The 13,455-nt window shown below is 52.7% G+C and overlaps 2 protein-coding genes across 20 annotated transcripts; both read left to right on the top strand.

The window, feature by feature from the left end:
• Positions 1-139: 139 nt before the first annotated feature.
• On the top strand, positions 140-5,379 carry ALKBH6 (alkB homolog 6, nucleotide demethylase). Of its 13 annotated transcripts, none has more exons than XM_088800690.1 (7): positions 140-239; positions 1,002-1,080; positions 1,391-1,459; positions 2,765-2,825; positions 3,193-3,344; positions 3,526-3,662; positions 4,761-4,937. In XM_088800690.1, the coding sequence occupies exons 1-7, from the start codon at positions 196-198 to the stop codon at positions 4,882-4,884; spliced, it is 666 nt and encodes a 221-aa protein (XP_088656816.1). In that variant the 5' UTR covers positions 140-195; the 3' UTR covers positions 4,885-4,937. The 13 variants fall into 13 exon arrangements, with proteins under 13 accessions (XP_088656816.1, XP_019605554.1, XP_019605552.1 ...); XM_019749995.3 differs by lacking the exon at positions 4,761-4,937 and adding an exon at positions 4,944-5,190 and having other exon boundaries at positions 146-239; XM_019749991.3 differs by lacking the exon at positions 4,761-4,937 and adding an exon at positions 4,944-5,379 and having other exon boundaries at positions 154-239; positions 3,546-3,662.
• Positions 5,290-9,452, top strand: SYNE4 (spectrin repeat containing nuclear envelope family member 4). Of its 7 annotated transcripts, none has more exons than XM_088800680.1 (9): positions 5,290-5,308; positions 5,617-5,907; positions 6,062-6,212; positions 6,717-6,860; positions 7,072-7,266; positions 7,347-7,595; positions 8,423-8,500; positions 9,074-9,121; positions 9,224-9,452. In XM_088800680.1, the coding sequence occupies exons 2-9, from the start codon at positions 5,780-5,782 to the stop codon at positions 9,431-9,433; spliced, it is 1,203 nt and encodes a 400-aa protein (XP_088656806.1). In that variant the 5' UTR covers positions 5,290-5,308; positions 5,617-5,779; the 3' UTR covers positions 9,434-9,452. The 7 variants fall into 7 exon arrangements, with proteins under 7 accessions (XP_088656806.1, XP_074171915.1, XP_019605549.2 ...); XM_074315814.2 differs by lacking the exon at positions 5,290-5,308 and having other exon boundaries at positions 5,517-5,699; positions 5,778-5,907; XM_019749990.3 differs by lacking the exon at positions 5,290-5,308 and having other exon boundaries at positions 5,517-5,907; positions 7,347-7,605; positions 8,397-8,500; positions 9,074-9,132.
• The last annotated feature ends 4,003 nt before the right edge of the window (positions 9,453-13,455 follow it).

A 13,455-nucleotide genomic window follows, 5' to 3' on the forward strand; every position in this document is an offset into this window, starting at 1 on the left:
GACGTCTCCGAAAAGTCCCCAGTGGCTCAGAGGCCGTGAGGTACAGCCTATCACTGAACGAGGGTGAAGGGACGGGGCAACACTGAGTGACAGCGCGGATTGGGTGGAAGGCGGACCCTTAAGGGCTTTGAGAGTTCCCATTGGTCTGAGGACTCCTACGTCAGGAACGTGGAGGCGGAAGTGGCTGGGAAAGGAATGGGGGTGTTGAATTTGGATGTTGGAGGGGACGCTGGTGGACGGTCAGTTTTGTGGGTGGCAGAGGGCGGAAACAGAGGTCCAAGGGAGCTGAGGGTGGGGATCCAGGGAAGCTCAGATAGCAGTCCGAGGAAGCTCAGAGTGTGCAGTCCTAGAAGACTCAGAGGGGTCTAGGAGTTCAGGAAGGAAAGGTTTGAGAGGAGTCAGGCTCGGGGCTATATAGGTCCAAGGGTGCTGCAGTGAATGGGAGCTCGGGAAGGGAAATCAGAGGGTGTCCAGAATGGGGAGATCCAAAGAGATAGAGTGGACTTCTCAGAGGAGACTCGGATTGGGTGCACAGGAGGGTTCAGAATGGGGCATCTGAAAGGGCTTGCAGCCGGAGGAGGGCCCGTGGGGACTCTGAATGCTGTTAGGGAATGGAGCTCATGGCTGCAGGTCGGAAGTTGTTAGGATGCGGTCTCAAATTAAGGTATTTAAAGGGGCTCGGGTACAACCCTGGACGCTGTGTGGAGCTCTTGAGAACGGCTTCCAGTGGGGTCACAGGATGTAAAAGGCTTGAGAGAACAAATATGTGTAGTTTGATAGGCCTTTGGTGGATGGAGTTTGGGTGAGTGTTCTGGGTGCTCATTGTGTCCAGGCAAGGGGTCTGGGTGGCTTTTCAGATGCTGAGGACTCAGGTTTTAGAAACCAAGTTAGTTTGATTAAAGGGCTGAGGTGAGGCCCTGGCCCATGACAGAACAGAAAGCAGGATCATAGCCTGAGAGTGGGAGGCTTGGTGACTTCAGCATGTCCTCCCCTTCCCACAGGACTGGGTGCATGGAGTTGGTGTCGATGGAGGATCAGGACTCCAGGGTCCCAGCCCTGGAAACATTCAGGGTGGAGCAGGTTGTCAGGACTGGGGGTACAGAGGGTGAAGGTGGGGACTAGAGGCGGGAGGTAGAGTGGGGATAGGCAGGCTGACTCCTGGGTTTGTGAGTTGGTACTGTTCCCTCCAAGTTCATTCTTACTCTCAGGGCCCAGCCCTTCCCTCACACCCACTTCCCACCCCCAAAATGGGCATTGGTCTCTTGACTTCAGGTCTGGGCCTGTCTAAGGACATCCTGAGCCTCACTCCAAAGGGAGGGACTGCTCAGCGATGCTAGGGCACCTGTGTAGGTCGAAGGGCCCCACCTTCAGGGGGATCTCTCTATCCTAGGCACCACCTGTAATCTACTATGTCCCCGACTTCATCTCCAAGGAAGAGGAGGAGTATTTGCTTCGACAGGTGACCCCATGTCCTTCTGGTCTGTTTTCCCCCATATTTCCAGATCCCAGGTCCTGTGTAAGAGCCCCCAAGGCTACAGTGAAGGTCCTGGCAGTAAGGAGAGTGCCACACAGCACCCATCCGTCACCTTCCCTATTCCTCTCTGACCTGCTGGGCCTGTAAGTGCTTTTCCCAGGAGGCTTAGAAGAAACCAAACTGATTCTTAGAAAGGAGGTGTATTATGGAGCTCACACTCCCTGTGCTGAGATAGGCTGGTCCAGATCCCAAAACAAGGATGTTATTGAGATCAGATTCCAAGTGCTGGAACAGAACGGGGCAAGCCCAGAGCCTCAGAAACAAGGAAGTTACAGAGCACATACTCTCTGTGCTGAGATAGCCCAGTTCAGGCCCTTAATATTTGGGGAATGAAGAATTTGTGGTGTTCGGATTTCTGTGCTGAGGTAGCCCAGGCCTCAGAATGTTACAGTGTAAACTCTTCCCCTGCTGAGATAACCTGCAGCATAGACCCAGAATCTTGGGAACAAAGTTTCCAAGCACAGACCACCTGTGCTGAGATAACCCAGTCTGTATTCTACTTTTAAGGTTTGGGGAAAGAAGAATTTTCAAAACAGAGTCCTGGACAGGGATAACCCCTTGCAGCCCCAGAGTCTTAGTTATAGAGCACAGATCTGCCCTGTGCTATCCCAACTAGTCCTGTCTAGTTTTGAGCCCCAGGAATAAGTTAGCCACAGAAAACAGACTTGTGCTGACATAGCCCGTTCCAGCCCCATTCCATAGAGGAATGAGGAGATTATTGAGTACAGTGTAGACCTCTTGGACTTCTTGGTGATTGCCCATTCTAGATCCTTGGGATCTTGGCAGTGGAGAATTTTCAAAGTACTCTTTTTGCTCTGCTGAGATAACCCAACTTAGCACATTCTCTCCCCCAGGTGATGGGAACAAGGAGGTTCCAGAAGTCAGACTGTTCTGAGATAGCCCAGGAATCAGGAAATTACATGGTCTAGACTATTTGCTGAGCTAAAAGAGCCCAATCTAGGCCAGGCCTCTGAGTATATTCAGACCACAATTGTGTAGCCCTGGTTCTTTTCCTTAATCCCAGTAAACGCAGGTGGGATTTGGGGCCAGCAGCCTCCACAGGGGAAAGGGCAAACAGCAAAATCCTGGGAACTCTCTATCCCAGAGAAAGAGCCCACAGACACTGAGATGACCCATTTCCACCCCAGGTAACGACACTGATGTTGGCCTGGGTGGGAGAATCAGAGAGGGTGGTCCTGAAAAAGGAATGATCCCCTCCCTACCTCCCAGGTCTTCAATGCCCCAAAGCCAAAGTGGACCCAGCTCTCCGGGAGGAAGTTACAGAACTGGGGTAAGTATTCCCACCTGAGGGCATGGGTGATTTGGGGATGTGGGTCAGGGCAGCTGGTTCAGGTTGGTTTGTCTCAAGATATCGGGGGCTCTTGAGGGTTCAAGGGTTCCCAAGGGCCAGGAGGATTCTGAGGGGTCAGCGGAGTCCCTGAGGGGTTAAGGAATTTTCTTATAAGTTGGGGGTCTCAAAGGATCCAGGGGTTTGGAGGTATCAGAAAACCCTTTAAGGGTTGGGTGGTAATCTCCAAAGAGGCAGGGGTCTCTGAGGAGGTCAGTGTGCTACCAACCCCGAGAATATCCCTAATGGGGGCTTCAGGTACCAGGGCTCCTTGGTTGGGTACCCTCAGGACCCCATTGCCCTCCCTCAGGTGGGCTCCCCCATCCTCGGGGGATGGTTCCGGAGCGACTGCCCCTGTGGCTCCAGCGCTACGTGGACAAAGTGTCTGACCTCAGTCTTTTTGGGGGTCTCCCAGCCAACCACGTCCTTGTGAACCAGTATCTGCCTGGGGAGGGCATCATGGTAACCACACACCCTAACCCCAACCCCCAGACTTCTGATCCACAGGGCATCATGTTGACCCACCTCTACTCTCATTAAGCAGCCACATACCCCAACCAAGCATTCACCCCACCCCCGTCCCCAGCTGGGGAGCCCCCTTGAATCCCAGAGGTGGGGGGATGTGGACTCCTGCCCTTTCCAGCCCTGGTGCCCATTCCCCAGCCCCACGAGGATGGGCCACTGTACTACCCGACCGTCAGCACCATCAGCCTGGGCTCCCACACCATGCTGGACCTCTACGAGCCGCGGCAACCAAAGGATGATGACCCTACAGAGCAGGTGGGCCCTGGGACACTGCCCAAGCCACTCTTGGGCACTCTGACATCCCACATCTTCCAAGAGGCCCCAATCTCACCTGCCTGCAGGGTACCCTGATACCCTCCCAGACACTTTCCCCTATTCCCTCATGGAGTGCACCCACATCCTCCCAGACCCCCAGCCTATCTGCTTTCAGGGTGCCCTAGAAATCTTGACATACACAGACACCCCCAATACCCCCACCTACTGATTGGAATGCCCCAGCACCCTAGAGATCCCCTGGCCCCACACATTCAGAGTGTTCCAATAGCCCAAGGTCCATATACCCCATGCACGGCTCCCGGCTTCTCCAGCAGACACCAATATCCTCAGGTACCCCAACACCATTCACTCGTGGGTGTCCCTGATGCCCTCCCGGATATCCTGACACTCCGCCCCACTGCACAGGGCTCCCTAACACTGACCTCCTTGCCACTCCAATAATGTGATCTGCTGTGTAGGGCATCCCCAGATTCTCCTTGGCACTTCAACCCACGACTGGCTGCTCAAGGACCCTCCCACCCCACCCCCCATATCCTGACTGTCCGTCCTCTGTGAGAGTTGCTCATGACAGCAGCTTCCCTGACCTTTCTCCGATGATACATTTCTTACACTCCAATGTTCACAGAAACACCTCCCCAGACACACACACACACACACACACACACACACGCACGCACGCACGCACGCACGCACCCTAACTCCACTGCTCCTTAGGACTTCCCTTTTAGCTCTACGTGCTCCTGGATACTCCGGACATTCCCCCCACCCCCCACCCCCTACCTTCACCCCCACCCCACCCCGCCTACTCTGAGGGTGTCCTCAAGCATCCTGATGTCCACAGATAACACCCAGACCCTCTGGATTATCTCGGCCTCACTCTACCACGCTCTCCTCCCTACTTTAACACTTTTGTCAAGCCATCAGCCCAGTTCTACCCAGTTCCCTGGGACTGTTGATCCCTCTGTCCCAGCCCTAGCCCCTTGGAACTCTCTTAGACGCCCCCCATCTGCAGCCTAGTTCCTGCTTCACCCGAGGGACTGCTAACCCCCACCCGCACCCCCTTCCTGTTCCCGGTAGCCCTGGCCCTGGGACCCGCGGATTTTTATCCCAAAGCTTATTTCCCTGGGAGCACGCTTGCCTCTCAGCCTTTGCCTCTGGGGACTCGCCGACCCTCGCCCCCGGGACTTTCAAAGTCTGCTAATTTCTCGCCCATCCCAACCCGACTTCTGGAGACCCACTGACCGTCGACCTGCCCCGCAGCCCCGGCCCCCTCCCCGGCCGGCCATCTCACTGCTGCTGGAACCGCGTAGCCTGCTGGTGCTCCGTGGAACCGCCTACACGCGCCTCCTCCACGGCATCGCAGCAGCCCGCGTAGACCCGCTCGACACCGCCTCCCTGCCACTCAACGCCGCTGCCTGCCCGTCGGCGCGGCCAGGAGCCTGCCTGGTCCGCGGCACCCGCGTCTCGCTGACCATCCGCCGGGTGCCCCGTGTGCTGCGCGCGGGCCTCTTGCTTAGCAAGTGACACCTGGCCCCAGGACCCGCTGGGCTTCCCGGGCTCTCACCTCCTCCGGACAGCTGCGATCCTGGAACCTTGAAATCCTGGGGCAGAGGCTTCTCCCCCTGGTTATTTTCCCAATAACTTTGTGGGAACCACAGGCAAAGGCCCTGTTTCAAATAAACCAACAAAAATCTTTCTTTGGCTTTGGATTTTTGGGGGTGGGAGGCTAGATGCCCTGTTTCTGAGGGGCGCTGTGTCTGGGACCTTAGATAGCTAGTGTGGGCCGTGGGGGTCAGATGTATGGGTCCAAGACTCTTGAGAGGGCAGGGTTATATCTGGAACCCCCTTGGGTGGGGTGCAGTTAGCTTGGGAAGGTAAGCTACTGGTCCGCTAGGGAGGAAGGAGTTAAGTAGTGCCACTGTCATCTGAGCAGGCATCGAATTACCTGGGTCCAGGTTTCGCTTGGAAGGAGGTGGAGCTGAGCCGCCCCTGAGCCTCCAGCTGCCACAGGCCTTGGTGAGTCCTACTGTGGAGGTGTGGGTGGACACCACTGGCTGGGAACAGGGCTCCTACAGACTATCCCCAGACCTCCAGCTATGGCCCTGCCCCCACCTCTGGACCCTAGACCCTCCTCAGAGCCCCTCAACCACCCCCCTGGAGCCCCTAGGGAAGTGGACATTGCTGGATGCACCATCTGCCCTGCTTCTGGAGAGGAAATAATCAGGTAGGGGGCTGGGCAGTAGCAGGGGTGCTTTAAGGGTAAGAGGTACTGTGGCTGTGATCACCTGGGGAGAGGGAGCTGGGGGCAGGGGTAGGGTTGGGTAGATAATGGGCACCCAGGCTCACCCAAGGGCCTATCAATGTCTTCTACCTCCCAGGCCAGAACACGCCCAGAAACTGGGGCAGGACTCCTTGGACCCTCCCGAGCACTTCCAGGGTGGGCTGAGGGACCCTGAGCCTACTGCTGGTCACCCCAGATTGCCAACACCCTCTTCGCATGAGGACCCGGCTGTGAGCAAACACCGAGAGGTGAGCTGAGGTGACCCAGGCCTCTTGTGCCAGCCCCCACTTCCTCTCTGTCCTCCAGAATCTGGCCTCCACACTGGGGATGAGGTGATGATTCTGGAAAAGTTGGGCACCTGTGGAGGGAGGGACACTCTAGAAAATAATCTTTACCAATCATTGTAGATATTATTTCAAACTGAGAGAATTATTTCATCATTGGCCGTGGTGTAGTCCCATTCTTTGTGGGGGTATCCAGTTCCATCACCCCTCCCCCAGCCAGATCCCCAGACCCCACGTGTCCAAGTTTCCAAGAGCCTTGAAAACCTGGAAACTTTGAAATAGAGGTCCCCAGGCATTGCTCCACTGGGAAGAATCCAGGTGGGAGCAGCCCTGGTACAGACCCAGGGATGGACTGTGCTACAGAGAAGCATCCAGAAGGCGGGAATCTGCAAAAGAAGGGTGGCAATGGGAGTGGGGGCAAGGTCTTGGTTGGCGATCCAGCACTGACTCAGCCCCTGTGTTCCCCAGAGCCCCATCTCTGGCTGGGAGGTATTGGAGGCTGAGCAGGACAACCTGCACCTTTGCTTGCTGGGCCTGCGTCTCCAGCTGCAGGACCTAGAGCGAGGCCCGGGGCCTTGGACATCAGCCCAGAGCGGGATGGTCCAGCTGCAGGTGGGCAATGGGAGGCCAAGATGTGGGAAGGCGGGCAGAGCCTCAGGAGTGGGTGCCTGTTTCTCTGGGTGGGAAATGGGCTTATTCTATGTTCCAGGTGTCTGGGTAGGAAAGCGGGGCATGTAACTCCAGGTACCAGGTCTCTGGTGCCCCTGGTATGCGTGGCGGGGGTTGGGGGAGTAGGTAGTGGTGTCCAACCATGTGTCCACAGACCCTACAGGCAGACCTACGTGGGGCAGCTGAGAGAGTGGATGCACTGCTGGCGTTTGGTGAGGGGCTGGCACAGCGGAGTGAGCCTCAGGCCCGGGCATCCCTGCAGCAGGTCCTGAGGGCATTCAGAGCCCACCGAGACAGCATCTTCCGGCGGCTGTGGCATCTGCAGGCCCAGCTGGTCAGCTACAGCCTGGTATGGCCCACCCTGGCTGTCCCCGGCCCTGGTGCCAATTTCACAACCCCCATGACCTCTGACCTCTGTCTTCTGACCAGGTGTTTGAGGAGGCCAATACACTGGACCAGGATTTAGAGGTCGAGGGGGACTCGGACTGGCCAGCACCTGGTGGGGTCTGGGGACACTGGGCACCCAGTAGCCTCCCCACTCCCGCAGAATTGGAGTGGGACCCAGCAGGGGACGTTGGGGGCCTCGAGCCACTGGGGCAAAAGACAGCCTGGACACCAGGGACTCCCTGTGAGCTATGTGGCCACAGGGGCCCCCAGAGCAGGGGACAAGGCCTTGAGGTGAGAGCAGGTGGGGGACATCTCCACCCAGGCACCCATAGGACACCTCTGTGTACCTCCTAGAAAGGTCCTTCCATTTCATGGAGGGCTGGTGGCTCTGTCTCTCCTTCCGTCTCTCTCAGTGTCTCTTTCTCTCTTGGTGTCTCAGTGTTTTCCTCCCTCCTTGTGTCTTTTTCAGTTTCTGTATCTTCCTCTATCTCACTCTTTCTGTTTCTCTCTCATCTATGTCTACATTTCCTCCTTTACTCTCACTCTCCCCCTGGCTTACTTCACTACAGCCATACTAGCCTCCTGGCTCTTCTGCAAACATTCCAAATTCACTCCCATTTCAAAGCCCCCAGATGCATGCCCAGCTTGCCTCCTCACTTCATTCCAGTCTCTCCTCAAATGTCAGCTCTTCACAGAGGCCTGCTCTGGCCTCCAAACATTACCACTCCTTATTCTCTTTGTTTCCTAACAGCACTTACCACATCTTGACATTATACATTTATTTATTAATTTATGGTGTTTCTCTCTTGCTAGAATAAAAGCTCCATGAATGCCAATACTTAGCCTGTTTCCATTGCCATTATGTCCTCAGCTCCTGGAACAGTGCCTGGCATGTAATAGACACTCATTAAATATTTGTTGAATGAATGAATGAATAATGTCTCTCCTCTCTTGGTTCCTTTGGCCCTGCCCCTCTCTTCGTCTCTTCCCAAGATCTTTCTCTTCCCCCAGAATCTCATCTGTATGACACCCCCCATCGTGGCCCTTCCCCAACCTTGGGTCTCTTTGTCTCTTTGTCAGTGGTTCTCCCAGGACCCCACACCTCTCTTCCCCCGCAGGACATACTTATGTCGGGTTTCAGCCACCAGAAACACTTAGCAGGTCACCGAAAGCGCTCCCTGCTCCGGAAGTCTCAGGTGAGCTGGTCTTCAGCCAGGTGTACCACTTGGGAATCTCGGACTCGGTCCCTCCCTCTCTCAAATCTACTTCCCCAAGGTGGATTCCTTCTCAGCAAAATTGCTGCCCCAGAAGCTACACACTCACTTTCCACTGGTTTACCCACCCAGGAGAAGGAGCGTGCCTCTGACCTACTAGCACCAAAGTCCCAGGGCTGACTCCACTTGCCCAGCTTGTGTCATGGCCTATGTCAATCACAGTGGTCAAGCCAATGGAGGGCTCTGATTGGCCAGATCTGCATCACATGCCCAATCATGGCGGTGGAGGTGTGGGGTTAGGAGAGCAGGGAGATGTGACACCCCTGCTGCCAAATTGAGCCACTGTTACCAGCAAAAGGAGGATTGGCTGGAAGGCACAGATAGACATCCACTACACTTGGAGACATTCCAAGCCCATGAAGGCTCCTGGGGATCAAGGGGGTGCCAGGAAAGGAGGAGAAATAAGCCCAGCCCTATAAGTCTATAGTAGTAATGGAAAGTCCACACTAAGTGTCACTTTCACCAATTCTGCTGCTGGCTGCTATCTATCCTTAGGACAAGAAGAGACAAGCATCTTCCAATCTCCAGGATGTGATGCTGGAGGTAGATTCTGGGTGAGATGCCTGGGAGATGGGTCTGGGGGTGTAGGGGACAGTGTTCATGGTTGTAGCCCACCGTGCATTTAACATGCATTTCCCTTCACAGAGCCCCCGCTCCTGCACCCAGACGGCCCCTGACCTTCCTCCTCCTCCTCCTCCTTTTCCTCTTCCTTCTCCTGGTGGGTGCCACATTGCTCCTGCCCCAGTCAGGGGGCCTCTGCTGCTCTCCTGTCCGACTGGCCAGGACACCTTACCTGGTACTCAGCTATGTCAATGGTCCCCCCCCAATCTGAGTACACAGCCCAGACATATGTAATAAATGGTAACTGTCAAAGGATGTGTCTTGGGCTGCTATCACAAAATAATATAGCAGGGGTGACTTATACACAATAGAAATATATTTTTCAGTTCTGCATCCTGAAAAGTCCAAGATCAAGGTGCTGGCTGATTCAGTGTCTGCTGAGGGGTGCTTCCTTGTTCATAGATAGCCATCTTCTTGCTGTCTTCTCACATCGAAGAAGGGGAAGGGAGCTTTCTGGGGTCTCAAAAGAGATGAAGGGCACTAATCATTTCCATGAGGGCTTCGCCCTCATCACCTAACAACCTTCCAAAGAGTCCACTTTCTAATACCATCATGATTAGGATTTCAACATAAGAATTTTGAGAGGACACAAGCATTCAGTCTATAGCAGGATGTACGAGGCTATTGGGTGCTTGAGTATTCAGAATCTGGGATAGAGCCCTGAGATATCTGGAGAGCTCCCTCCACAGATCCTTTTGCCTTGCGCCTGGAACACAGAAATAACAACCCATCACACCCTGAGACAAAAATTCAAGCACAGGGGCCGGCCGGGTGGCTCAGGCGGTTAGAGCTCCATGCTCCTAACTCCGAAGGCTGCTGGTTCGATTCCCACATGGGCCAGTGGGCTCTCAACCACAAGGTTGCCAGTTCGACTCCCGCAAGGGATGGTGGGCTGCGCCCCCTGCAACTAGAAAACGGCAACTGGACCTGGAGCTGAGCTGCGCCCTCCACAACTAAGATTGAAAGGACAACGACTTGAAGATGAACGGCACCCTCCACAACTAAGATTGAAAGGACAACTTGACTTGGGAAAAAAGAGACCTGGAAGTACACACTGTTCCCCAATAAAGTCCTGTTCCACTGTTCCCCAATAAAGTCCTGTTCCCCTTCCCCAAAAAAAAAAAAAATTCAAGCATAAATAATTTATTTAGAAGGTGATCCTAGGCAGATTGATAGGAGAGTGGGGAAGTAAGCCAGGGAAGGGAGTTGGTGAACTGGTTGCTGCTCTGGGCAGCAGGGGTGCTATCCCACTAGGGACCTGTAGGAGATTGTGTCGAACACACTCAAGGTGGTTCTACCCAAGGGTCGAAGTTGGCGTTTATGTACCAGCTCCCATCGCTCACTGGTTACTGCAGTTGTCAGTTCCCCAGAACTTCCAGCCTCTCCTGTCTGTAAAGTCCCCTCAGGCAAAGCACAGGTGCTTGCCACAGAAGCTAGAGGTATTTACAGACAGGGTGCAGGTGACGTCGGCAAGGTGCCAACAGCACCTTCTGTAGCCCATAACCTGCATCCATACTGGTGCTCTGTTCAAACATTCTACACAGTGGGCTCCCAGGCTGGGCTGTCACTGGTGCAGGACTGGGAACCCCTCTTCCCCAGGTCTTGATGACACCAAGCTGAATTTCCAGGGCTCAGTCCTGGAGTCCAGGACCCAGCCTCAGGTGTCTAAGGTCATTCCCTCCCCAGAGCTAAAAGTGTTGGGACAAGAGGTAGAGCAGAATCAGACGCAAGAACAGAGGCAGGAACCCTGTGCTAGGCTCCTGGATGTGTACCTAAGATAGATCCCATCTCTTTTAATTCTCACAGCCACCCAATCATGTGTCCCTACTTAACAGAATGGGAAACAGTCTCTAGAGAGGAAGTCACTGGCCTGAGGACACACAGGGAGCAAGAGACTGAAGCCCAAACCTCACTGATTTAAACAGAAATGGGAATTTATTTTTGTGGGTAACTGAAAAGTTCAAGATTGCAAGCACTGCTGGATCCGGGACTCAAACGTTATCTCCATCTCTCAGTTCCTTCCTCTGATATGACTTCATTCTTATTTGGTGGTGGCCAGTGTGTCTCTCAAAACCTCCAAGCATACATCCCCCTCATTTAGCAGCCAATAGGAGAATCACTCGTCCCTTATAGTTCCAACCAAAGTCCCAGCGCTGGCTCCCTTGGCTAGTGTCACATGCTTCACTGGGGGCTGTAGTCAGCCCTGCCTGACCCATGTGTACTAAAATTGGGCGAGGAAAGGTCTCTGGAGAAAATCAGGGAGCTGCTCCTGGAAGTGGGGGATGGACATTGAGGGAGGGGGCAGGGAAGCAGCAGATTCTGGGAGTCTCCAGGTTCAGGGACAAGTCAGGATGCAGACCTGTCTGTCCTGTTTCAAATGCCAGGCCAAGTTTCTGTCCCTAACCAAGGAGGAGGCAGTTTCCCTGGAGTCACCACAAATAGGGTGGGCAGAGTCTTGGAGATATGGACCCCTCAGACTGGGTAATGAAGCAAATCTGTCATTCATTCATTCAATATTTGCTGAGTGTCTGCTGTAAGCCAGATCAAAGAATAGGGCAAGGGCAACAGTGAAGAAGACATGCTAAAATTATTATTTTTTTTTTACAAGAGTTTATTTGAGCCAAACAGGCTAAAATTCTTATTTTTGTCGGGCTGAGATTCTAGTGGGGAAAATCAACAGTAAATAAAAGCAATAGGTGAAATATGTAATAGGTTAGATAGTGATAAGTACTAAGAAAACTAAAGTGGGCCAAGGGAAAGGGGGTACAATTTAACTAGGGTGGTTGAGGAAAGCATCAGGGAGACAATTATGTCACTCTTCTGATTATTTCATTACAGCAAATTGTAGTGAGGACATAAGCCGCATGGACTCCTAGAGTAGTACTGTCCAATAGAAATACAATGTGAGGCATAAATGTTATTTTTAATTTTCACAGTAAACAGTAGAAAGAGGTGAAATTAACTTAAATAATTTAACTTATACTCTATTTAACCCAATATATACAAAATATTATCACTTCAATATGTAATCAACATAAAAATACATAATGAGGTATTTACAATCCTTTTTTCTTACTGTCTTTGAAATCTGGTGTGTATTTCATTTTATAGCACATCTCAATTCAGACACTTAATTTTCAACAGATAAAGTGTAGTCCTACCCAAACATTAAGTTGTGGTTAATGGAATATTTCACACTGCTTCAGTTTTAAAATTTAAATTACTTAAAATTTATAAATTAAAAAAAGAAATTCCTCAGTCATACTAATCACATTTCAAATGCTCAAGTCACAGGTGGCCCCCAGCTGCTGTACTGGACAGTGCAGACCTAGAGGAAGACTATTCCAGGTAGAGGAAACAGCAAGTGCAAAGGCCCTGAGAGTAAGTTGTAGACATGATACTCTTTACTCCTAAATGCTTCAGTGTATCATTCTTAAGAACAGGGCATTCTCTTACACAATTAGAGTAGTTATCAGAATCAGGAAATTTAACAACTCAATTCAGTTCTATTATTAACCCACAATTCATATTCGAAATTATTCCACATTTTCTAGTAGTCACAGTTAAACAGTAGAAACAGGTGAAATTAATTTTAGGAATTGTTCATTTTTAATATTGCTATGTGGAGTCCTTTATAGCAATTTTCTTAGATCAGGCGATTCTTGTTTAACAGACAGGGTCAAGGGGTTGAGAAGCGCTGACCCGGGCCTTAGCAGAGTAAAAAACACAACAGCCGGCACGGAGAGTACCCACCATGGGCTTTACACACAGCACGCGTGGAGCCAAGCACTTGGGTGAGGTGCTTTATTTGGGACTTGATCCCAGGAGGCAGGAGTTAGGGAGTAGGGGGAGAGACAGGCAGGAAGAAAGCCAAAAAGGGTGCTCATGGAGTGGTAGCCACTGTGGGCAACTGGGACTCAGTCCCATGGGGGACCTCTGCGGAATCTTGTAGAATACATGTTGCAATCTTCTCACCAGTGACTGCTGTCCCCTAGGCTGAGTGTTTCCCCTGAGAGCATTGACCCACCTCACCTCCTGTAACTCCCAGAAAGCCCTCAAGCAGAGGAGCAGAGATGCTAGGGCTCAGGGCAGGAAGCTGGAAGCCTCCTGGGAACCCTCTTCTGCAGCTGCCAAGTGAACTCAAGTAGGCAAGAGGGTCCTGCGGTTGGGACACTATCATCTGCTGCCACAACATGTACTTAATTCACTGTAACATCGTAACAGCCACATGAGGGAGGCACTATAGGATGTCCATT

This window comes from Rhinolophus sinicus, chromosome 8 (genome assembly GCF_057876585.1).
Source record: "Rhinolophus sinicus isolate RSI-liver-muscle chromosome 8, RSI-T2T, whole genome shotgun sequence".
Classification (NCBI taxonomy): Eukaryota; Metazoa; Chordata; class Mammalia; order Chiroptera; family Rhinolophidae; genus Rhinolophus; species Rhinolophus sinicus.